The 24,908-nt window shown below is 43.3% G+C and overlaps 2 protein-coding genes across 2 annotated transcripts; both read left to right on the plus strand.

The window, feature by feature from the left end:
* The first annotated feature begins 3,419 nt into the window (after positions 1-3,419).
* LOC139319872 (C-type lectin BpLec-like) lies at positions 3,420-7,924 on the plus strand. The gene is made up of 5 exons (XM_070947922.1): positions 3,420-3,528; positions 3,825-3,919; positions 4,344-4,484; positions 6,930-7,041; positions 7,854-7,924. Exons 1-5 carry the CDS (start codon positions 3,420-3,422, stop codon positions 7,922-7,924), a joined length of 528 nt encoding a protein of 175 aa, XP_070804023.1.
* Positions 7,925-14,677: 6,753 nt separating this feature from the next.
* LOC139319807 (C-type lectin lectoxin-Thr1-like) lies at positions 14,678-23,163 on the plus strand. Its single transcript, XM_070947845.1, has 5 exons — positions 14,678-14,741; positions 16,709-16,803; positions 19,680-19,826; positions 22,249-22,357; positions 23,093-23,163. The coding sequence occupies exons 1-5, from the start codon at positions 14,678-14,680 to the stop codon at positions 23,161-23,163; spliced, it is 486 nt and encodes a 161-aa protein (XP_070803946.1).
* The last annotated feature ends 1,745 nt before the right edge of the window (positions 23,164-24,908 follow it).

A 24,908-nucleotide genomic window follows, 5' to 3' on the forward strand; every position in this document is an offset into this window, starting at 1 on the left:
TCCACGTATGCAAATCCATCGTGCATGAACACGTTTATTTTTGTTAAATATTCATCTTGGAACAGGGCTGCTTTTATTCCTAGGTCTATGTCCTCAGCCACACTGGGTTGCATTTTGCAAAGATAAAGTTTGTTTGCATTTGCCTTGAAACTGCTTGTAGAAATGCTAGCCAGTATCTACACAAAGCATTCTATAACGTTGTGTTTCCTTGCTTTTATTTTGGAGATTAGTTTATATTACTGTAGGTTATATAGGTTTTAAATTTAAATTGCTGCCAGCAGTTGTTGGTACCTCATCACTGGAAGCTTTTAAGAAGAGACTGGATAGGCATTTATCAGAAATGCTGTCTTCTAAGAGCAGTGGGTTAGACTAGATGACCTTACGGACCCTTCCATCTCTGTTACTGTTGCAAACCGAGAGTTCTGTAAATTCCTTCCCCACCTCCCTCTGGGTGCCTGGCTGGAAACTCTTAAGTTAATTAGTGGCATGTGGATTTTTTTAAAAAACCAACTGCAATCAGAGAGTTCTGTAAATTACTGTGCCAGCCCTCTCAAGAAGCTTGAGCTGACTAGCAGGAAGTGGTTTTTTTTTAAAAAGCAACTGTAGACAGAGAGCTTTGTGACCCTGCTTGGAAGCAATTTAGTTCCTTAGCGGAAGGCTGCACCAGAAACAGCTGATAGGCGGCCAGTGGGAAAGCCTCTCGGTTCAGTTAACGATGCCAGCGCTCAATTAATGAATCGGAGGAAATAGTCGGATCTTTGTTCATTTAACGACCCACTTGATTCAATTAATGAATTTGATTTTAAAAATTTGTAAACTTGAGTCCGATTCATTTGATGAAATTTTTGACTTCAATAGGTTCGTACCTCGAAAACTACCTGTACTTGCAAAGTTCTACTTCCACTGCCACTTTCTGGATGGGTTGTGGTTGAGGGAATCTCAGTCTATTGCTGGATTCCCTTTCTCTAGTCATGGTAAGGCCAGAATTAAAGCCTTGTCCATTATTTGGCACTATGATGAAACTTATGGTTTCCACATGGGCTTCAATTTTCATCTCCACGATCCTGTTACAAATCTAGCAGGGCCTTCCTCCCCCCCCCCACACTAATGAGTCATCTAATTATTGGAATGCTACCAGTGCTTTTAGCTTACAGAATTGCATTCGGAGGCTGGGGATGGGTTTATAAGGCAACAGATATACCCACGGTGGGGCTTTCTTGGTCATTGGCCTCGGAAGTGGGTTCAAGCAGTTGACTGCTCAATGATCCTCTTTACCACAAGAGAAACAGCCCCCCGGCTTTGTTTGAGGTTGGATCCCCCTTTGTTCACCTTCAGGAATCCCTGTGGGTCTTGGAATCAGCATCTTCGAGTGATCATGAATTAGTAAAAATCATACAGCTCCTCAGCATCAGTGGAGGAGATCCCCCAGTTGGCTGTCACTTCCTCCAGGGCTACTATATTGAGAAAATAGCTAATATATAGAATAATAATAAAAACAATAAGTAACATAAAATAATAAAAAATAAAGAGATTAAAATTTCAAAACCCTCTGTTAACAAACTGTCACTGTAATCAACTCATAGAAAGTTTACCACAGCTTCTTATCTATCCCAAATACTCTCATTGTTTATATAGGTCAAGGGCGTTCTCTGTGGCCGCACCGACCCTCTGGAATGGATTACCCACCGGGCTCCAAACGGCTCCCGACCTCCGCACTTTCTGTGCTGACCTGAAGACATGGCTCTTTCGGCAAATCCCCTGATCGGCTGTGTGATTTTAAATTGTGGGGATTTTAATTTGGTTTTTGGTTTTAGTATTTTATTATGTTCTTTTATTGTGTGAGCCGCCCCGAGTCCTACGGGAGAAGGGCGGCATATAAATTTTGATAAATAAATAAATAAATATAGCTGATCTTGGTGTGGTTTTGGCTGTTCTTCTTGCTGCTGTTTTATTAAAAACAGCCCTGAGTTTGCAGCTTGTGTGTTCTGCTTGCAAGGACCATTAATGGCCCCACTGCTTCAGAAAAGCTATAAATTCCGCAGGAGAATTAGTGGGCTGCAGCAGACGAAGATCAGGCAAGCAGAAACTATGTTCAAGTAGGTTTATTTTGCTCTCTATTGTTGAACTGGATAGGAGTCCAATTTCCGATAGCAGTCTCATCCAGCAGGACAGAGGTAAAAAGGAGCATTACCAAACACTGGAATTAGGTGGATGCTGAATTCAATTTTCCGTAGCATTATAGAAGTAAGGCAATTTCCTTTTTGTCCTTCTCCATTGGTCAAAGAAACTCCCTTTCAACGCTGCTCCAAAGGGAACATAACCTTTAAAGCACTACAGGGTTTGGGAATACTGGATTATGTGATGGATTCCTGGGTAATTGGATGGATTATTGGGTTACATGATTATTACTGGGTTACTTGGAATTCTGCATCCAATTTTGGTTGCCACAATATAAAAAGGTGTTGAGACTGTGGAAAGAGGCAGAGAAAATGAAACAAAGATGATTAGAGGACTGGAGGCTAAAACGTATGAAAAATGGTTGCAGAGATTGGGTATGTCTAGTTTAACAAAGAGAAGGATTAGGGGTGACATAACAGTCTTCCAATATTTGAGGGGCTGCCAAAAAGAAAAGGGGATCAACCTATTTCCCAAAATCCAGGGGGCAGGACAAGAAGGAATGGGTGGAAACTAATCAAGGAGAGAAGCAATCTAGAACTAAGGAGAAATTTCCTGATAGTGAGAACAATTAATTAGTGGAATGACTTGCCTGCAGAAATTATGGGTGCTCCAACACTAGAAGTTTTTAAGAAGTGTTTGGACAAACATTTGTCCAGAATGGTTCAGGGTCTCTTTACTGAGCAGAAGATTGGATTAGAAGACCTCCAAAGTCCCTTCCAACTGTTATCCAGTTTTCCAAAAAAATCTCTATCCATCCTATTTGATGCAACAGTTTGAGCAGAGGTATAGATGCCATCAACCCAAGATTGTGAGCTGACAGGGACCTGGAGACAAGCCTTTTCTGCCGTGGGCCCTCTTTTCCGGAATATTCATCCCTTGGGAATTAAGACATTGGCCTTTTAGAGTAAGGTTTTAAAAACCTGGCTGTTCTTAAACAGCCTAGAGCACCAAATGTGTTAAAGGCTTTACTGTTAGCAGGTTGATTGCCTCCACCTCTCTGTACATTTATTCCTGCATGTATTTATTATTTTTAATTGTTCTGATTTTATTTGCTGGAGAACTGTAATTTGCTTTGAGTCACTGGGCTGTAGAAACTGAATGAGTAAATTAAATAAAGACAATAGTGTTCTTGAAAATGTTTGCTAAGGAAATAGCAGGGACTGGTCCTGGCATTAGTCAGGAGCAAGGCTGCCCAAAAGAGACACAATAAGGGTCTTAATGGCTTAACCTTCAAAACGTGCATGCTCTTACATTCTTTCTCTCTCTCTCTCTCTCTTTCTCTCTCCTTCCGACTTTCAAGATCCTTCAACCACTTGGTTTTGATCTTGGTTGCCAACTTCATTATATCAGGTGAGTTCAGCCCTCATTCCCTTGAGCAAAACATAGCTGGAAAACAGAATGGGACAACTCACCGCAGCCAACTTGCCAAGGCTAACTCTCCCCAGTAGAACACCCTGCAGGACACTTCAACAAGTTCTCTAGCAGAAGACATCTTCACTTGCCAGGAAATGTTTTATACTCTGTAATCCCAACCCCTTTCCTCAGAGCTTCCTCTCCAGGAGCATCAAAGGCTTCTAGGGAAATCATTTCAACCATTTTGATTCTTCTGACCTCCCTGATCATGCTCTCCTCTCTCTCTTGAACAGGCATAAAAGGGATAGTCTGCCCCTTAGGTTGGTTCAGGTTCCAAAACAAATGCTATGGGTTCCATTCTGTACCCCAATCATGGAAAGATGCTGAGGTAAGAAGAAACTACCTTTTGAACTTGAAGGAAGTCAATGCTAACTGGAAATTAGCCTTTTGGATCACTTGGATCTTTCTTTTCAGCATCCAAAACTTAAGTCTCTGGGTTGCCCTGCCAGTGTTGGTGGGCATGTTCTTGGTCATTCCTGATTGGGCTTTGTTTCTTCTTTGATGGTTTGTTCTCCTTGATTGGGATATTGTTTACAGCTCGATTCAAGCAGTGCATTTCATGAGGTCATCTTGCAAATGATGTATAAAGTTGTGAATATGGAAGCCTGTCTTTGTGCCCATAGACATCCTCCAGCCCTTCCCTGAGTCTCCCTTCCAGCCACCATCACTAACACGTGGAAGGTCGGCTTTGCTCTTCTGCACCTCCCCTATCAGAGGCTCATCCAAAAAGGTCTTCTTTTGGATCCTTTCAGACTGACTGCCAGCAGTACAGCCAGCACGCTCACCTGGCTTCCATCGTCTCCAAGATGGAACAGGAGATGATTGCCAGTCACATCTCCACCAACTACATCACCAGTAAAGGTGTCTGGATTGGCCTCTATGATTCCTGCATGGTAACTAACCAGTCCAGTTGTTTCTTTATTTTTCCATGCTCTGTTTCCATGGCTTGCCTCATGAGATCCCTAGAAGAGGGCTCGGAAATACCTGGGAGAATTACACACCTGAACTCTCTCTTGCTGTGAGACGATAACCTATGAATAGATTTTTTTTTTTAATTGGCCTAGTGTGATTGGACACACAAGGAATTTGTCTTGGTGCATATGCTCTCAGTGTACATAAAAGAAAAGATACGTTCATCAAGAATCATAAGGTATAACACTTATTGATAGTCACAGGGTACAAATAAGCAATCAGGAAACAATCAATAAATCGTAAGGATACAAGCAACAAAGTTACAGTCAAAGAGTCATAAGTGGAAGGAGATGGGTGATGGGAAGGATGAGAAGATTAAGTGATGGCGTTCGGGAAAAAACTGTCCTTGTGTCTAGTTGTTCTGGTGAGCAGTGCTCTATAGTGTCATTTTGAGGGTAGGAGTAGAAACAGTTTATGTCCAGGATGTGAGGGGTCTGTAAATATTTTCCCAGCCCTCTTTTTGACTCCTGCAGTATACAGGTCCTCAATGGAAGGCAGGTGGGTAGCCATTATTTTTTCTGCAGTTCTAATTATCCTCTGAAGTCTCTGTCTGTCTTGCTGGGTTGCACAACCAAACCAGGCAGTTATAAAGGTGACCTATGGATTTAGGGTAATTGACAGCTTCCCTTCCTTGAATTCGCTTCCTCTGACATTTCCCATTGGGAATGGAGGTGTTTAGGGAAGGAGGAAAGAACAGATGGGACCGGGACATATGACTCAACATGATGACTGTTATCGAAGACTGCCCATTATGGTCATGTGTCATAAAGCAGTGGTCACCAACCAATGGTCCATGGAAAATTTTGATGGTCCGCAGAAAAAATATTTCCATTTTTTATATTGCACTAAATACTATTTATCTTTAAAAAAAAATCATATTGATGGTCTACAGGATTTAAAATTATGACTTTAGTGGTCCCTGAGGTCTGAAAGGTTGGCGGCCCCTGTCATAAAGGTCATAAAATGGGCTGGTAACATAACTGCCCAATTTTATGGCCATTTTCTGGCAGACCTCAATGAGCAAATGGTTTACTAAGGGTGTAGTTTTGCCAAAAACTGAAAGTATGTGCTGGGTTTCAGCGAAACTGCGAAACTGCGTAAAACTACGTAAAACTGTGTTGTGTCTAGATTTCCAAGCACCCAGATTTTGGTCATATGAAGCTACCCATCTGTTGGAACTTTGAATCCAGATCACAAGTCCCCTTTTTCCGGAAGGTCTTTACTTCGAACGGTTGCTAAGCAACCTGTCATGAGTTAAGAACAACCTGTATTGCCATTTGATGGGAGGCTTCCTAGCTACAAGAAAATTGGATTATTATGTGTTAGAACCAATTTGTTGCTTTTAGCGTATTCACAATTGGTCAAGTTGTATAATTTTAACATGACTTTAGATGTTTTTTCACTTTGGATTGATAGTCGTCCAGCGTTGGTTGAAAGATGGGCAGCTGTGTAGTTTTAAATAAGTAACTAAGTAAATGAATAAACAAGACTACATAAATAAATAAATAAATAAATAAATAAATAAATAAATAAATAAACAAATAAACAAACAAACAAACAAACAAGTCATATATACTTCTATAACTGTCTGATTTGGTACAGCAACAAAATAGCACAGGGACAGACTTCGATAGATAGATAGGAGTACAGAAAAAACAATTGCAAGCAGCCTGCCTTCCATTGAGGACCTGTATATTGTGCAGGTCAGGAGGAGGGCTGAGAAAATACCTACAGACCCCTCACATCCTGGACATAAACTGTTTCAACTCCTGCCCTTGGGACACTGCTACATGGCATTGCATGCCAAAACAACTAGACACAGGGATAGTTCCCCCCCGTGCCATCACTCTGCTGAACTCCTAATACTCATAGTACTGTCTCACGTCTAAGTATATTTACCCATGTAGTCTATCTGTAGTAGTAGTATTATCCTTCTTATCTTAACTACCTCTTCTTATTGGTACTATTATGATTATTATTCTGTTGCTTTGCATGTACACTGAGAGCTTCTGCATTGGAGGCAACACCCTTGGGTGTTCAATCACACTTGGCGAAATAAAGGATTCAATTCAATTAAATTCTCTCCCAAGCTTGGAAGTCTCTCAGCAAGAGCCTGTTGGAATTCACATTACCCCATTTTGCCCTTTGCAGAGGGGTCCCTGAACATGAAATGGATTCCTAGTGATTCTCTGAGCCAAGTAGTAGGTCTGGTTGACCAGCTTTACCCCATCTTGGCTTCTCCGAGCACAGCAGGGTCAACATGCACTGTGGCCAAACATGAGATGCCAATGATTTGAGGGCAATTAGCCATGTGGAGACTCTCAATCTCTATGAGGTAAAAAAAAAAAACCCTCCTTTTTTTACAGAAAAAATGTTGGAAATGGACTGATTATTCATCCATTCCCTATGTATCCTGGGATGAAACCTTTCCTAGACCAAGGAACTACCTGAATTGCATCCAGCTGTCTGCCTCGTCAGGTGAGAATGGGACACTCTTCCATTGAATGATGGGATTGGAAGACATTGTGGAGGTCTTCTAGGAAAGGAATCCTCAGACTGTTCACCCAAATCCTCAGAAACATGGTTGGTCCTTCTAATATGCAACAGGTTGGGAAGGAGTGAGAGATGTCCTCAAGACCAAACTTCAAATGGGCTGGTCTTCAAATAGTCCTCTTCTCTATCACCTCCCTTTCCTTCTTCTCCCTCTCCTCCCTTTCCTTCTTTTTCTCCTCACCACCACCTCTTTCTCCTCCTCCATCACTATCACTACTACCACCACCATCATTCGCCATTTCCTTTTCCTTCCTCCATCACCATTTCCCCCCCTTCTCCCTCTCCTCCGTCCTTCTCTTCCTCCTCCTGTTTCCCCTTCTCCCCTCTTCCTCCGATAGACCCCATCCCATTACCATGCATTCCTTAGAATATAGAATATCGTATGTTCCAATGTACTTCCAAAAACCCGATCCAGGTAATACATTGTTGGTAGAATATGACCTACAGCTTGCAAAGACTGGGAACATGGTGTAATTACAAAGTACAGTGAACTCAACCAGGAAGGCCTTAAACTGAAGTCTAGAGTCAGTGATGAAAGTCCAAAGATAGCATGTCAGATAAGTTGCACACTACAAGAACGGGAGAAATTGTGAAGCCCTCATAAAGTTCATGGCTTGGGTCATTCTGCTCTGAATGCTTAAAATGAGGGGTGGATTAATGGGCTATGCTTCTTCTATGCAAAGTTAAAGGTGGAGAAAGAGACACATGCCCAATTTCCTTTCATTTTTCTCTTTCAGGATTTAAAAAATGGAAGAATCGAAATTGTTCAAAAAAAGCACAGTTCCTTTGCATGTTGAGGCGTTACTGACAGCATGTTTTCATTAGGGATGCCATGGCTCTTGGAATTAAGTTGAGAAATGTCTTGACTACAAGAGAGACTCCTTGTTTCCCAATCCTTGAAGACCACCAGTTCTAAGCCTACATAGTCAATTCCATCAGGTTAAAGGTCCGATACTTTCCTGTGAAAACCAATAAACTATTTTCAATTTTATCTCTGTCATTGCTTTCCTTTTTCATTAGAGTTTCTCAAGGCCCATAAAGGTCAATTTCCTATTAGCCAGCTGTGGAATTCTGGGAGTTGAAAGTGGCCAAAGGTGGGACACTCCGCACTAGAGGAATCCACAAAGCTTATATACTGCTTAAAATGTTCAACCTCCAACTTAGATGAGCCCAAGTTGACATGACAAGAATCACTTAGTGTTTTATGGTCAACCTCTGCCTTCTGCCAATATGTCAAGACATTCAGAGAGGAACAGATTGGGGAAGTGGGTGTGATCCAGGACACTATCCCATCACTTACTCACTCACTCATTTTTTGTCCAAATAATTTGCTCATCACTGAAATCATCCATGGTTTGCTAAGAATATGCCATTTTGCCTTTCGCTGCTATGAATCCACTACCCTGGGTCTTTTTCTTGAAGATTTTTCATGACTCAACTAAGTAACATTATCAGTGCTAGAAGGGAGAGGGCCCCAATTAGGTGCTAAAACTAAACTTCCCCTCTGCTCCTCAATTCCTGACTATCATCATATCTCTATATATCTGTATCTGTCTGTCTCTCTCTGTCTCCCTCCCTCCCTCCCTCCCTCTCTACCTACCTACAAAGATAAGTACCTACGTACCTACCTACAAGGACCCTGGCTTTGAAATCTGCCAAGGCTGTGATTACAGTTTTACAGAAATTCTTAAGGGTGGATCACATTCACCCCATTGCCCGCCCCCTACTAATGCATGCATAACATATAATATTGATTGGTTACCTGGATTACAGCCCCCTAAAGGTTTCAGCAAGGCTTTTGCACTTGCTTGTGCGAAGTAGCTAACTCTCATGTCGCCTGTCACTCACCCCAGGTCATGGGTATCTTGCAAAGTTTCTAGTTGCATGTTCTAGCTATGTGCTTTTGGGCTTTTTTTAATAAGCGAGCATTAAGAGTTGTTAACCTAATCTTGCATAGCTTCTTCTCTAGAAGTATTGTACTATTAATTAGAGCATACAAAACATTTTCTAGACCAATTCTCAAATACAGCTCATCTGTCTGGAACTCGCATTGCATATAGGACATTAATACAATGGAGAGAGTCCAGAGATATTTCACAAGAAGAGTCGTCCATTCCTCTACCTGTAATAAAATACCTTATGCCACCAGACTTGAAATTTTGGGCTTAGACAATTTAGAACTACGCCATCTTTGGTCTGACCTAAGTGTAATACATAAAATTATTTACCACAATGTCCTTCCTGTCAATGACTACTTCAGCTTCAGCCGCAACAATACACGAGCAAACAACAGATACAAACTCAAGGTAAACCGCTCCAAACTCGATTGCAGAAAATGCGACTTCAGCAACAGAGTGGTCAATGCCTGGAATGCACTACCTGACTCTGTAGCTTCTTCCCCAAACCCCCAAAACTTTAACCTTAAACTGTCTACTGTTGACCTCACCCCATTCCTAAGAGGTCTGGAAGGGGCATGCATAAGTGCACCAGCGTGCCTTTAATCCCTGTCCTAATGTTCCCTTTAATTGTATTCATTTTATGTATTCAATTCATGCTTATACTTATATATATTATCTAATATGTCCTCGACAAAATAAATAAACATAAACAAATAAAAATAAATATTCTTGCATCCAGTACCCTGCCTTAGTGGTTTCTGACAGGTAAGCCTTTTACTTCTGCCTCGCCTTGACTGTGCAGCCCCCCCCCCCCCCCATTCCCTGCCCTCACAGTATGGAAAGCCTTCATTGCAAATCCCGTTATACTGGAGGGTAGAAAAGAATTGTTTTAAGGCAATGAAATGAAGACAAGAGTAAATGTTTTTCAGAATTCATAATCTTCACTCTCATGTCCATTAAACCCACACCTGGATCCTATCTCCACATATGGCCCCCATATGACAGGGCCTCATCTGTACATACATCCCATCATCTGATATCTATTTATCTATCTATAATCAATACTATCTCTATTTATCTATCTACCTCTATCGTTTATTTATTATCTATCTATCTTCCTATCTATTATCTATATCTATCTATCTATTTATAATCAATATTATCTCTATTTATCTATCTACCTCTATCATTTATTTATTATCTATCTATCTTCATATCTATATCTATCTATCTATAATCAATATTATCTCTATTTATCTATCTACCTCTATCATTATGTAGGAAGTTAGCACCCACCCCTTTCCTGGAAGAGTGAAATATTTTAGGAAATATGAAAAAGGCAGAATATTATATTTCCCTGGATGAGAAATATGAGAAGCATATTTTACAGACAAAGCAGCTCCCACCTTCCTGCCCCCCACCCTTTGTCAATGGGCCATTAAGGCCTGGGCCAGTCTATTCTACATAACAAAGATCTGCCTCCTTCAGGCAGAGCCATAGTAGGAATTGCCAAAGATGGGATTAGCCCTCTACACAATAGCAGCAGAAACTCACCACATGTGATCTGGGAAGCACATGTGACCATCAGCCAGCAAGGCCCCCACCCCCTGGGAGTCTGACAACCAATCAGGATACTCTTTCGGGGCCCCAAGAAACGTAGAGCCAGAGAGAGCATAAAAACCCGAGGATTTACTGTATCTGCCCTTTTCTGTTCAGGAACTCAAGCCATGTGATCCTGTCCACCATTAAACCATCTTTCCAAGCAGTCTCCATGTTTCCAGTGTCTGTTTTCCCCACTTGGAGCAGAACCCAGAAGGATGTTTCTTCCAACAATTATTTATTATCTATCTTCCTATCTATTATCTATAATCCATCTATTTTCCTATTATCTATATCTATCTATTTATAATCAATACTCTCTATCTATCTACCTCTATCATTTATTATCTATCTTCATATCTATATCTATCTATCTATAATCAATACTATCTCTATTTATCTATCTACCCATTATTTATTATCTATCTTCCTATCTATTATCTATAATCTATCTTCCTATTATCTATATCTATCTATTTATAATCAATACTATCTCTATTTATCTATCTACCTCTATCATTTATTTATTATCTATCTATCTTCATATCTATATCTATCTATAATCAATATTATCTCTTTATCTATCTACCTCTATCAATCATTTATTTATTATCTATCTATCTATCTATCTATCTATCTATCTATCTATCTATCTATCTATCTATCCCTTCCTCTCGCCCTCCATTCTATTTTAACCCCTTTTAGAGCCCTTACGTGGATTCCAGGCTGAAGACGAGAGGAACGAAGCCAGCAAGAAGAGGGAAAAAAATTCTCTCCCCCCTGAGGTAAAAAAATACCTAGTCAGGGCTAAGACTCGCGCCAGAAAATGGAGGACGCGGGGTCTTGGCAGGCTTTTTAGCTGTCCATTTCACTGCCTGTAGAGCCCAGCTAGGACTTAAAAGGCACTACACTGTAGACTGCCCTCTACAGGCAGTGAAACAGATAGCTAAAAAGCCTGCCAAGACCCCATGTCCTCCATTTTCTGGCACAACCCTGTCTGTCTGTGTGTCTGTCTGTCACGTATAAGATAACAGACATAAGCGTAAAGATGATTATGAATACAGGGTAATTTAAGGTCAGAGAAAAGGGATTCTCAGCCCTGACTAGGTATTTTTTTACCTCAGGGGGGAGAGAATTTTTTCTCTCTCCTTGCTGGCTTCGTCAAACAAAATTTCACGAATTCAAACCCACAAAACAAAGAAAATCAAAACGTGACAGGGACGATAGGCAAGGAATTTATTTGTTTGTTTATTCATCCATTCATTCATTTAACTAATTTGTAATTTTTGACAAGTAAAATTAATTACGGTAATTAATTAATTAATTTTACTTGTCAAAAATTACGAATTCAAACCCACAAAATAAGAAAATCAAAATCTGACAGGGACAATAGGCAAGGAATTTATTTGTTTATTCATTCATTCATTTATTCATTTCATTAATTCATAATTTTTGACAAATAAATTAATTACAGTAATTAATTAATTTTACTTGTCAAAAATTAGAAATTCAGCCCACAAAATAAAGAAAATCAAAACATGAAAGGGACGATAGCCAAGGAATTTTAAAAAGCAATTAAAAAAAAAACAGTCTACTGATATCAGCCCATTAAGTCTTCCATGTGTTGCTGACTTTAGTTTTGTCTTATTCAACTCCAGCCAGAAAATTGGTGGCTGATGCCCTCCTGGAGGAGACAACATTTTCTCCCTTAACGAAACGTCTGAAGGAGAAAATAGGGATGGAACCCCTCAAATCTTTGGCGGCTTCTTTCCAAAGGAACTTTTCCAAGGATCAGGAAACAGGCAGGACTCTTGGAGAGTCGTGAAAGGGAGCACAGAAGAGTAACAAAGATGGTTAGGGGACTGGAGGCTGAATTGGCCATGGCTAGTCTAGTAACCAGCAGAATGGCTTGTCTCCAGAAGTTGTGGGTGCTCGACAACCAGTGATCAAAAGTGCCCTTCCAAAGTGAGACGAAAGCATTTGAGCAGTAGAGATGCTGAAGACATGAAGTTCATTCAGATGAAACTAATTTCTTTAGGAAATTCATACCACAGTACAAAAGATTGGAGGCTTCCTTCTGCCGACTGAATCACGGAGTTATTTCTTCCTGAAATAAAACTACTGAACAAGACAAGTCATAGATATAATGGCTGATATTCTTGGTCAATTGATCAGCAATGAACTGAAGAGGAGATATTGCTGTGATTTGGGACAGTCTGTCCTAACCAGATGCTCGTGATGTGCATTGGGACTGCACCCCCATATTTCCCATCCTTTCTCCCTGCAGCTAGCAATGCTGGGAGTCCCCATCCCAATGCCTTGGGACGACACAGGTTCGAAGGCTGATGCGGTATCATAAAGATGATTGAGACTTGGGACTTGGGAGGCAGAGAGTAGATGGGGGCGGGGCCAGTCAGAATTTTTACGACTGGTTCTCTGAACTACTCAAAATTTCCGCTACCGGTTCTCCAGAACTAGTCAGAACCTGCTGAAACCCACCTCTGGTCTGCACTTGAGAGTAGGATTGGACTAGAAGACCTCCAGTGTCCCTTCCAGTTCTAGGATTCTTTGTTTCAAAGTCTCCTTTTTCCAAAATGGTCACTTTGGGTCTGTCATAGAGGGGTTTAAAATGCTCTGATCTGGCTTTCTCCATGATGTTATATCAACCTCCTGTCCATTAACATGTCTGCACAAATTTTGTCCTTTCCTCACACCAGCCTCCTTTTCCTACCATAGACTAAAACACTCCTCCTAGATGTCTATCTTGCTCTCAAGAAGATTTTTGTCAACTCTTTGAGATCTGCTGGTGCATGTTTTCCTCTTTCCAGCATGTATTTCCCATTGCCTGGATCACTGCTCAGCCGTGGCATTTCCACATAAAAAATGATCTTGATGTGCTTCTGGCTTCAGTAGATATTTATCCTTGTAGTGCCTGTTTGTCACACTTACACACTACTCCCAAACCCACTCATAAATAAATGGTTCAGAAAAAACCAGCATTGACCCAGAAGGAGCAAAAGCTCACAATTCTCCTGACAGCATACAAAGACTGACCTGTAAGTAGCCTCCATCCGAAAGCAGCTTCTAGGATACGTCAGAGGGGACCCACCAATTGATAGAGGGGACACATCTGGCTGGTCCATAGCATTTAATAACGAGATGCTAACCACAGGTTCCTTTTTTTAAAGGCAGCTAAACCAGTGCCGGTCAAGGTATTACAGGTGGGGGATTGACTTGTTCAGGTTCTCATGAAGTTCTCCTCATGTGTGGCTTTTTATGTTTCTGCAATTTACCAAAAGGCCAACGAAAGAAAAAACTGTTCCTCAGGGACCTCTAGATTTCTTTTTCATTATCTAAAAACAGAAAGATGGAAGGACAGAGTGGAGTCCATCCAGGCCACCATTCTATGTCCCACAGAGGTCAACCCAGGAGTCTTTAGGCAATTCAGTAGCAAGAAGAGGGTGGCAAGCTGTTGGACAGTTGAGGATGCTACTATAATTTATTGATATTCAAATGAAGGTGAATCTATGTATTCCAGGAGAATGCTGCAGGAACTAATTTGGGTCAGTCACCAGGACCAGAGGTTTTGCCTTCTGAGCTTTTGGACTTGTGCTGGAGCCCATCTTCAGGGAACTTCTCTCTAGCAGAGGGTGGGCTTTGGGTTGTTCTGTTTGTGGTATTTATATGGTGCATATTGTATGTGGCTTGTTAGATGTTGATTGGGGTATTGATGGCTGGCTATTAAGTCATTAGCTGAAGTTTGTGCTGCCAAGCCCTCGCCTCCCAAGTATTTGACCAACTGGTGGTAAATCAGCACTCTTGTTGACTGAGGAGGGGGCTGTTTCCTAGGCTTCAATCACTTCCCTGGCTGTTTCTGTGCCTGCTCGTCCAACAATCTTGACTCAGGAGGTGATAAACAGCCAGAAAGACTAGGAGTTGATGAGATCCCATCCTCCTCCCTGAATTTATCCAATCTCCTTCTGAAATCAACACAGCTGGAGGACATCAATACATCTGGTAACAGCAGCTCCTTGATTTAGCTTGCTCTTTCTTTTCCCTTCCAGATGGGGTTCGCCTCTTTTTGTGTGTCCTTTTTGGGCTTCCTGGTGGCCTCTTTCTTCATACAAGGTAGGTCTTTGTTGATGCAAAAAAATGTTGAAGCATTTCTAGATATGTCTAGTCTAGCAAAGAGAAGGACTAGGAGTGACATGATAGCAGCTTTCCAGGACTTGAGAGGCTGTCACAGAGAAGAGGAAGTTGACATTCTCCAAAGCATAGAAAGACAGGACAAGAACCATGGGTGGAAATTCATTAAAGGGAGATCCAACCTGGAGATACGATTCTTGACAGTGAGAACAATTAATCAATGAATAGTTTTCCTCCCGGAGTTGTGGATGCTTCATCACTGGAGGTTTTCAAAAATAGACTGGACAACCATTTGGTATAAGGTCTCCTTCCTTGAGCAGGAGATTGAACTACTGTAGAAGACCTCCAAGCCCTGGACCTCCTGTTGATATCGCCGCGGTACAGACACAGAGGAATGGGTCTCTGCATTCCCTCTGCTGAATTCTTCATGTTTGTGGGCTCCGGAGGGAGCCTAAGCCACCCTGCAGGAGTGATGAAGCAAAGAGGGGCACCCTGTGAGGTCGGGGAGAATCGCACCTCTTATGTACGGCCCAGGGTCTTTTTTCCCTCTCAGCCATGGCAAGAAGCAGCAGCAGCCTAAAGATGGCTGCTACAAAGCTAGGACAACTAGCTTTGTTGTCCTAGCTTTGTAGAGCTGAGGTGGCGCAGTGGTTAGGGTGCAGTACTGCAGCTACTTCAGCTGACTGCTAGTTTAGCAGATCAGCGGATCAAATCTCACCAGTTCAAGGTTGACTCAGCCTTCCATCCTTCTGAGGTGGGTAAAATGAGGACCCAGATTGTTGGGGGCAATTATTATTATTATTATTATTATTATTATTATTATTATTATTATTATTATTTCTAATGCCACCCACTTCCGAGGACTCTGGGCAGCTTACAGCAAAGACAGTATACTAAATAGCATATTGCCCCCAACAATTAAGTTGATTGAATGTAATAATAATGTTTAATCTGATCAGTTTCATTTGTATTGGAATGTATGGCACCCAGGGCCACACTGTTCATGCATTGATTTGACATTTTTATAAAAAATAAAAAAAAATAAAAAAAACTTTTAAAAAAAGAAAAAGATCTCCAACCTGAAGATTCTATGTTGGACAGCTAAAAATATGGATGGGGTACCAGCCATGAAAATTGGGGATAAAATGCCCATTCATGGCAGGAAAATATAAAGGTTGCCACCACAGAACCAGAAGGCTGGCACCCAGCCAAATCAGCCATCAACAGGCATACGGACATAAACAACATTTACACACCATTCAAAAGAGACAATCGTTTGAGAAAGCCAAAAAGGAGACCAAAAACCCAAAATACCCCCTTGCCAGCAATCAACAACAGATAAACAAAGATTAACCAAGATTAATAGCAGACCAACAATGAATTAGTAAACAATGGGTCAAGGTATTTGTGAAACCGAAGAGCAGAAAATCCACCCAACCATCCACTGGTATTTAAGCAAAGGGTGTCCTGAGACCCTTCCCAGCCCATTGGTCCAGATATCGGTCCTTGTTGAGTTGCTCTTTTGTTTTCTTCTTCTGACCCTGTTACTTGAGGGGAGGCTGCCCCCACCTGTCTTCCCAGCCTCTCGCCGTACTTTGCACCCCATCCACGTCCTGGCTTCCCTCCAGCTGGGCACCGTCCTGCCCTTATTTCTAGGGTGTCTCTTTTCTTCCCCTTTTTCAAGTCCCTTCTCCTCCCCCTCTTTTCAGTTTGAATCTATGGGCTCAGGGTGGGTGACCCCAGAGGTGGGATTCACTTACCTTCCATAATGGTTCACAAAAACGAGTGTGCACATGCGCAGTAGTCACACATTACATCTGGGTGGGTGGGCGGAGCCTCCTGCAGTCGCCACTACCGGTTTACGCGATCCGGAGAGAACTGGCTGAATACCACCACTGGGTGACCCCCATCTCCTCCTCTTTGACAAGGTCTTCTCTTTCCACCAACAGGTCTGGAAGCATCAACTTGTCCCAAGCACTGGTACATGTTTGAGGATTTTTGTTATGCACTTTTCAAGGAAAAACTGACCTGGAACGAGGCAGAAGTAAGAGGAGCCCCACCAGCCTCCAACTCAGCCTATAAACTTACTGTCTGAGTGTAATGCTTCCCTGTGGGTGGGAAGGGAAAATAGGAAGGAAAGAAGGAAGGAAGGAAAGAAGGAAGGAAGGAAGGAAGGAAGGAAGGAAGGAAGGAAGGAAGGAAGGAAGGAGAGATGTCCAAAAATTATGGTCAAGAAAGTCAATATGGCCACAACAATGTGATTAAAGCGTGAACAGAACCATGGTGGAGCTTCAATCACACCATCATAGACAACAACAGACTTGTTTGACCATCCCTTATGGGTACCCCTGCCAAGGAAATGAGGGACCTTGGCATGGGATTGTGTCTGTGCTACCCACCTGTCCTTGGATTGGCAGAAACACATCCCAGCAGCTGTTTTCCCCATTTGGGTCCCTATCCTACCTCCTCCCTTCCACCAAGGACCTCAAAACCATCTGCCAATAAGTAGAACCATTGGGAGGAGAGGATGGGTTTGGGGTTAGGAGAAGGGTTGGCGGGACCCTCTCCCGATTCCTTTCCCCTCACTTCCGGCTGTTTTGGCTAACTATCGTCCAGTCTCCAACCTTCGCTTTATTGCGAAGGTTGTTGAGAGTGTGGTGGCGCGACAGCTTCCCCAGTACCTGGATGAAGCTGTCTATCTGGATCCGCTCCAGTCCGGCTTCAGACCTGGGTACAGCACGGAAACGGCATTGGTCGCGTTGGTGGATGATCTCTGGAGGGCCCGGGATAGGGGTTCTTCCTCTATCCTGGTCCTATTAGACCTCTCAGCGGCTTTTGATACCATCGACCATGGTATCATGTTGCGCCGGCTGGAGGGACTGGGAGTGGGGGGCACCGTTTTGCGGTGGTTCTCCTCCTATCTCTCCGACCGGTCGCAATCCATGTTGACAGGGGGGCAGCGGTCGACCCCAAGGCGCCTTGTTTGTGGGGTGCCGCAAGGGTCGGTCCTCTCGCCCCTCCTGTTCAACATTTATGTGAAGCCGCTGGGTGAGATCATCCGTGGTTTTGGGGTGGAGTTCCATCAGTACGCTGATGATACTCAGCTGTACATTTCCACCCCAGACCATCCCAATGATGCCTTGGAAGTGATGTCCCAGTGCCTGGAGGCCGTGCGGGTCTGGATGGGGAGAAACAGGCTTCGACTCAACCCTTCCAAGACCGAGTGGCTGTGGCTGCCGGCGTCCCGGTATAGGCAGCTGACGCCATCGCTGGTTATTGGGGGCGAATCATTGGCCCCCACGGAGAGGGCCCGCAACTTGGGTGTCCTCCTGGATGCGCGGCTGTCTTTAGAAGGGCATATGACAGCCGTGGCCAGGGGGGCTTTTTGTCAGGTTCGCCTGATACGCCAGTTGCGCCCCTTTCTGGACCGGGACTCCCTACGCACGGTCACTCAAGCACTCGTCACTTCTCGTCTGGACTATTGTAACGCTCTCTACATGGGGCTCCCCTTGGGGTACACCCGGAGGCTCCAACTGGTGCAGAATGCGGCTGCGCGGGGGATTATGGGAGCGACGGGGCGCTCCCATGTGACTCCTCTCCTGCGCGAGCTGCATTGGCTTCCGGTGGACTTCCGGGTGCGCTTCAAGGTGTTGGTGATCACCTTTAAAGCGCTCCATGGCTTAGGGCCAGGGTACTTACAGGACCGCCTTCTGCCACCAATAGCCTCCCACCGGCCGGTTCGCTCCCACAGAGAGGGCCTCCTCAGGGTGCCGTCGGCCAGACAATGCCGGCTGACGACCCCCAGGAGGAGAGCCTTCTCTGTGGTGGCACCTACCCTATGGAACAATCTACCCCCAGAGATACGAGTGATCTCCGACCTTCGGATTTTTCGTCGGGCCCTAAAAACTCATTTTTTCCAGTTAGCCGGTCTGTCTTGATTTTAGGGTTAGTTTTTAAAATTTTAATATTGATTTTAATTGACAAGTTTTAAATTATGGGCCAAATTATAAATTATTTTAACTTTATTTTTAAACTGTGATGTTTTGTATAGATGTTTTTATCTTGGCTGTTCACCGCCCTGAGTCCGAAAGGAGAAGAGCGGTATAGAAATTTGAATAAATAAATAAATAAATAAATAAATAAATAAATAAAAGGTCTGGAGAGATAGATAGCTTCCTGCTCTCCAGCTTTTACTCTTAGGAGAACATAGAAAGAGACTCTTTCTGTTCTGACCTAGGCTTCCTGGCAAAGCATAAATCACAAGTTTAGTCCCAAAAAACCTCTTTTATTGAGACGGTTGTGAATTACGGTCATTCACAGCTCGTAATGATTCACAAACAGTCTGTGCAGATTCCGACAGATGTCTGCTCGAGTTGACACAGTCGTTCAGGGTAATGTTGATAAGCACCCACCTTTATCTCCCTTGAAACGCTGTCAGAGACCTATTTGCCAATTAGTTTTGCAAGGCCAAACGGAGCACAGAGTCAAACAGGATTTCTCAGAGCTTGAACCGACTATATGAACTAATTGCTTCCTGCAAAGGCTCAGTCCGTTTGCTCCTCTTTTTATGTCTTATGGGAGGGACCAATCAACTCCAAGCCTTACTCCCGAGTCACCCTTTTTTTTCTTAATTGTTCTTGCCTTCTGGCAGCTCTGTGCATGCGCACACTGGGAACAGGCTCACACTGTTCTTCTGCCTCGCTGATGTCAGATTCCGGAGGCTCCGGAGGCCACACTTAACTACCAGATGGCCTTGGCCCCCTCTCTGCCTCTGACACAGAGCCCTCATCTGAGCCTTCCCCAGAGTCCAGGACTGGCCCATGTTCCTCCTCTGACAAAGGGGGTCTTAAAGTGGCCAAGTTTGGATACTCATGATCTAAAGCACAAAGTACTCACCTGTGCCTGTTTGGTGTCTCCCAGGCAGATTGCAATACCTACGGCAAAAATGGCCACCTCGCCTCCATCCTCAGCGAACGGGAAATGGCATTTTTATCTTCTGCTTTAAGAACCAACTTTGAAAAGACATATAGAATCTGGATTGGATTGTACAAAATCCGGGGCGGGAAGGTGAGTAGAAGTTGGGTTGGCCTCAGGTAGGGAAGGGAGTGAGTGGTCTATATCTGAAGACAATAAAAAGCTCGGAGGTGGGGGTGGGGAGAGGGAGGAGGTGACAAGAATAAGCCAATCTGTCAATGGATTTACATCACGGCACAATTACACCAGGACTTAACAACAGCATGATAGCAATCCTAGTATGTGGGGGGGGGTTCCTTGGAGAGCCTTCAAAACATTCAGTTCTGGATCTCAGTGCAATTTTGGGATCTTAAGAAGTTGACCATGGCTATGTTACACACGCTGTCTAGATTGAGCTCGGAATAGACAAAGGGACAGATCCCAATTCTCTCTAAATGACACGTTTCTTCAGATCTGAGCAATAGTGTCCTTTTGGTACACTCACAAGGCTGGCTAGGAACCACGTAGAATAAATAAGGAAACACAAGCTGATTGCTCAAGAGTAGATAAACAGAGGAATTACAAAAATATCTGTATCGTTTCCCCTCATCAGTGAGTATAAGCATTTTTAACAAACTCTGTCACAATTCAAAACTCCCTCATAGTCTTTGCACACCCAGGGCACCCGTGTCCCAATTCACACAGTTCAACATAGGAACTTTCATCAACATCACCTGTGTTTTTATATAAAAAATAAATAACTTTATTGTCATTGTATGTGTATACACAGTATACCCATACAACGAAATTCACTTAACACCCAAAGACCAGGTCCAACACACATAATAATCCCCAAACACACTCCCACCCACCACAAATTCCCCACCCCTAAACCACCCAAACATCCACACAACAGACCAAGTAATGCTGTCCAAGAGCTCACCGATGGTGGCCCTTGAGTTCATTGTTGAGTGCCATTATAGCTCTGGGATAAAAACTATTCAGAAAACGTGTGGTCTGAGTTTTAATTGTCCTGTATCTTCTGCCAGAAGGCAGCAGTCCAAAAAGATTGTAAGCAGGATAGGAAGAGTCACTCAGAATGTTACGCAACTTTCTCGAACAGCGAGATTCGAAGATGTCATCCAGGGATGGTAGCTGGAGTCCGATGAGATTCTGGGCAGTTTTAATCATTCTCTGTAGAGCTTTTTTGTCCACTGCAGAGCTGCTCCCGTACCATGCAAGAATGCCGTATGTCAGGACACTCTCAATGGTGCTGCGATAGTCGGACAGAAGTAGATGCTGAGATAGATTTATCTTCCTGAGCATTCTCAGGAAGTACAGCCTCTTCTGTGCCTTCTTCACAAGCATGTTAGCATTCATCGTCCATGAGATACAAATGCCCAGAAATTTAAAACTATCCACCCTCTCCACCTCCAGTTTGGATGCTGATCAACAGCTATGACTGGAAAGAAGGCCCTTAAGTGAAGTGGGATCTTTTGGAGGTGTTTCCAGACCTCTGTGGCTTTCTCTTCTCTAGAAATTTCCATGTTTCTACACGTCTCCCTTTCCAGGAGACCCCTTGAGACGTTTTGAGTGGGATCCAGTTGGAAGTTGGAAACATGCAACTTTCTAGCAATGGCTGGACTATGCTTCTAGAGGTTTAGGACATTTAGGCATCCACCATTGGCCACACCTCCTTCGCCACCAGCCACCTGCCTCAGCCCATTTACAGCAAGATTTCCGCCTCTGCTGGCCCTCCCCCGGCCATCCAATGGCCAATGGGCTCCTAACCCTCTGCCCCTCGCCCTTCGCCCCGCCCATTCGTCCAGACACCCTTTGACCTGGGCCTTTGGCTGGACAGGACAAGAAGCTGCCAGGCAATGGGGGAGCAATCGGTGGCTGTCTGTGGAAGGGGGTAGCGCGCCATTGCGGGGACCATCATGTGAGCCAGGCAACCAGCAGCTATGCCAACCTGTAGTTATTGCTCAAAAGCCTCTGCTACTTGCCTGGCACCCTTGCCCCCTGCGATCGCTTCTGCATGCTGCCACCACTGCTGCCAGTTGCCTGGCTCGCCCCCCCCTTCTCTGCAACTGCTTTTGCATGCTGCCGCCACCACATCCAGTTGCCTGGTGCACCCTCCCTGGCCACCTCTGCAGTGGAGTGCTGCCACCTTCCACAGCCAGTCATGAACTGCTCCCCAATTGGCTGGTGGCTTCTTGTGCAGTGCAGCTAAAGGCCCAGGTCAAATGGTGTCTGGACGGATAGGCAGGGACAAAGGACAAGGGGCTTAGGGCCAGGGGCCCATTGGTCATGGAGAATGACCGGGGAAGGAGCAATGGAGGAAGAAAGCTGGCTGTAAATGGCTGAGGCAGGTGGCTGGAGCAAAGGGTCCGTGCCTAAATGTCCCATTCCAGCTTCTAGCCCTGAAATAACTTGATCCAGTTGGATCAACCCCCTACTCAAGCAGGAGACCCTGTACCATTTAAGACAAATAATTGCCCATATAGTTGTCTGCTGTTGCTTTCTCTCTCTACAGACACGATTCAGATGGTCAGACCACGCCAAGACACAGGAAATTTTTTGGGCACACGGTCAACCTTCCAACTGCAAAAAGAAGCAGAATTGTGTCGAGCTATATACCAACGGTAAGGAGAAGATTTTTTGTTCTAATGTATCAGACTTCTCAAGCATGTCTTCTCCAGATGTGTGAAAAAACACAACCTTCCAATCCTCCACAGCCAATATACATGAAGTCAGAGACTGCGTGGGCTTCATTTCTGAATGAATCCTATTTAGTAATTTATGTAAACTTAGGGATCATTTCTATCACTAATGACTCTAAAGAGTGTATGCAACCATCCAGTTGAGTAGAGGTGGGGAATGACGGCTCCTTTATGACTTGTGGACTTCAACTCCCAACTTCTAGAACCAAAGAAGCTTCTTGGATGAGAATCTAAACATCTTCAAAGAAAAAAGCCCAAGAAAGTCCAGTTGCTTTTGGACTTTACTTGTCAGAAGGTCGCAAAAGGTGATCACATGACCCCAGGACACTAAAAGAATCATAAATACATGCCGGTTACCAAATGCTTGAATTTTGATCACGTTATCAGGAGAATACTATAACGGTTGTGTCAAAATCAGTTATAAATCGATTTTTTTCAGTGCTGTTGTAACTTTTCAACAATCACTAAAAGGAACAGTTGTAAATTGAGGACTACCTGTAAACTACAATGAGAAAGCTGTATATTTAAATGTTCCTATCCAAGAAAGTTAGTCCTTTGTGACAAACAACCCCCCCCTCCGGTTTTTTTGGTACAAATGATGAGCGATCCAAAAACAAATTGCAACAAAAGTCTAACCAATGATTTGATTTGTTCTAGACTATAAAAGTTGGAACGACCAGTTTTGTGAAATCGAACAGCCCTATCTGTGCAAGACGCCTCTCGATTGAATACAGCTTGAAGGTTGGAAGCCAGAATCTCCCTGGCTACTACAACATCAGCCTGCTGACCCACAGAAGAAGCCTGTGCATCAGACTTTCTTTTCCATGTGGTGTCACTAATCAATAAACTCTAATCCGAGGGCAGATGATGCTTCTGAATTTTTCTCTTGTGTGTTTTCATTCATTGAGAGGACTCCCGGTGCTCATTGCCAAAAAACTGAACCAAATCCAAAATGAACCAATTGTGGCAGCACTGATAATGTTCCCTATGGGAGATATATGGCACTCCAACATCAAAAACATCTCTGAAACCACCAACAGACCATTAGAACCATGCGGCATCACCATAGCACACAAACCAATTAAAGCTTCCTGAAATATCTTACCGTTTCCCCCAAAATACGACCACCTCTGATAATAAGCCCAATTGGGCTTTTGAGTGCATGCAGTAAAATAAGCCTCCCCCCAGGTAAAAGGGAAAAAAAGTGAGATATTATAAAAATGTACACAAATGATGAAATAAAAATAAATATTAATTGAATAAGAAATTGAAATGAAAATAAAGATAATTAGAAAATCGGGGCTGCTCGAATACCACGTTAGATTGAACTGAAAAGGGAAACAAGAAGAGAGAGGGGAAGGAGTAGAGAGAGAGGAAAGAAGAAGAGAGGAGAGGAGAGGAGAGAGAAGAAAGGGAAAAGGAAAGGAAGAAAAGGGAGGGGATAGAGGAGTAGAGGAGAAGGTTAGAAAGGGAACAAGAGAGGAGTGGGGGAAGGGAAGGGGAAATAGGAAAGAGAAGGAGAGGAAGAATGAAGAAAGTAGGAGGAGAAAGAGGAAAGAAAAGGAGAGGAGAAGAAGAAAAATTCTTCTAGTAAAAAATTTTTAGTAAAGGTAGTAAAGGAGTAAAGGTAAAGGGTAAAAGATCAGCCCTGAAAAAATAAAAATGAAAGTTAAAAGATAAGATGAATGAAAAATGATGGATAAATGACTGTACATGTAAACGTGCTTATGAGAAATAAAATTTAAAAACTTTTTTTTGAAAAAAATAAAATAAGCCTCCCTCCGAAAATAAGCCCTCCCAGAAAATATTTACACGCAGAACTGGAAATCAGGTAAGACGGCAAGAGGAGCCCCACCTTGCTCCACGCACCCCAAATTAAGGCAGGAAAAAACTAGCATAGCGCATCGATGAACGCCAAAAAGCAGTCAGAAGACCCAGTGAAAACTTCTTCATCTCATAACACACCGACAGTAACAACCACAATTTCAGCTGGGAAAATATAAGAATGCTAGACCGAGCTCAATCCAAAAATGCAAGAGAACGTCAGGAGGCCTGGCACTGAGATTTTTCTCTTACGTTAGACTGGCACTTACGCCAACAAGATGGATGAAATACTTCTTTTAAACCAGTGTTTCTCAACCTTGGAAGCTTGAAGATGGGTGGACTTCAACTCCCAGAATCCCCCAGCCAGCAGCGCTGGCTGGGGGATTCTGGGAGTTGAAGTCCACCCATCTTCAAGCTATCAAGGTTGAGAAACACAGGTTTAAACAGATGCAACCCTGATTGTGAATTCAGCTTCACTGAAACCTGGCTAAATGATTCAATTGATGATAGCAGCTTGCATATCCCAGGATTTCAGATAGAGAAAGGAGCAGAATTGCAAAAAAACATCCATTAACAACTAATGGTGTAAAAATGTAACGACACTAAAGAAATTTTGTGATGTGGAGTTAGAGACACTATTCATCAATTG

This window comes from Pituophis catenifer, unplaced genomic scaffold (genome assembly GCF_029215685.1).
Source record: "Pituophis catenifer annectens isolate HBS135680 unplaced genomic scaffold, rPitCat1.0.hap2 SCAF_7, whole genome shotgun sequence".
Lineage (NCBI taxonomy): Eukaryota > Metazoa > Chordata > Lepidosauria > Squamata > Colubridae > Pituophis > Pituophis catenifer.

Coding starts and splice junctions, on each gene's coding strand:
- LOC139319872 (XM_070947922.1), top strand. CDS start 3,420: ATGCTCTTACATTCTTTCTCTCTCTCTCTCTCTCTTTCTCTCTCCTTC. Junction 4,485..6,929: donor GCCTCTATGATTCCTGCATG/GTAACTAACCAG, acceptor CTTTTTTTACAG/AAAAAATGTTGGAAATGGAC. Junction 7,042..7,853: donor CCAGCTGTCTGCCTCGTCAG/GTGAGAATGGGA, acceptor TTTCTCTTTCAG/GATTTAAAAAATGGAAGAAT.
- LOC139319807 (XM_070947845.1), top strand. CDS start 14,678: ATGGGGTTCGCCTCTTTTTGTGTGTCCTTTTTGGGCTTCCTGGTGGCC. Junction 14,742..16,708: donor GGCCTCTTTCTTCATACAAG/GTAGGTCTTTGT, acceptor TTCCACCAACAG/GTCTGGAAGCATCAACTTGT. Junction 16,804..19,679: donor TGACCTGGAACGAGGCAGAA/GTAAGAGGAGCC, acceptor GGTGTCTCCCAG/GCAGATTGCAATACCTACGG.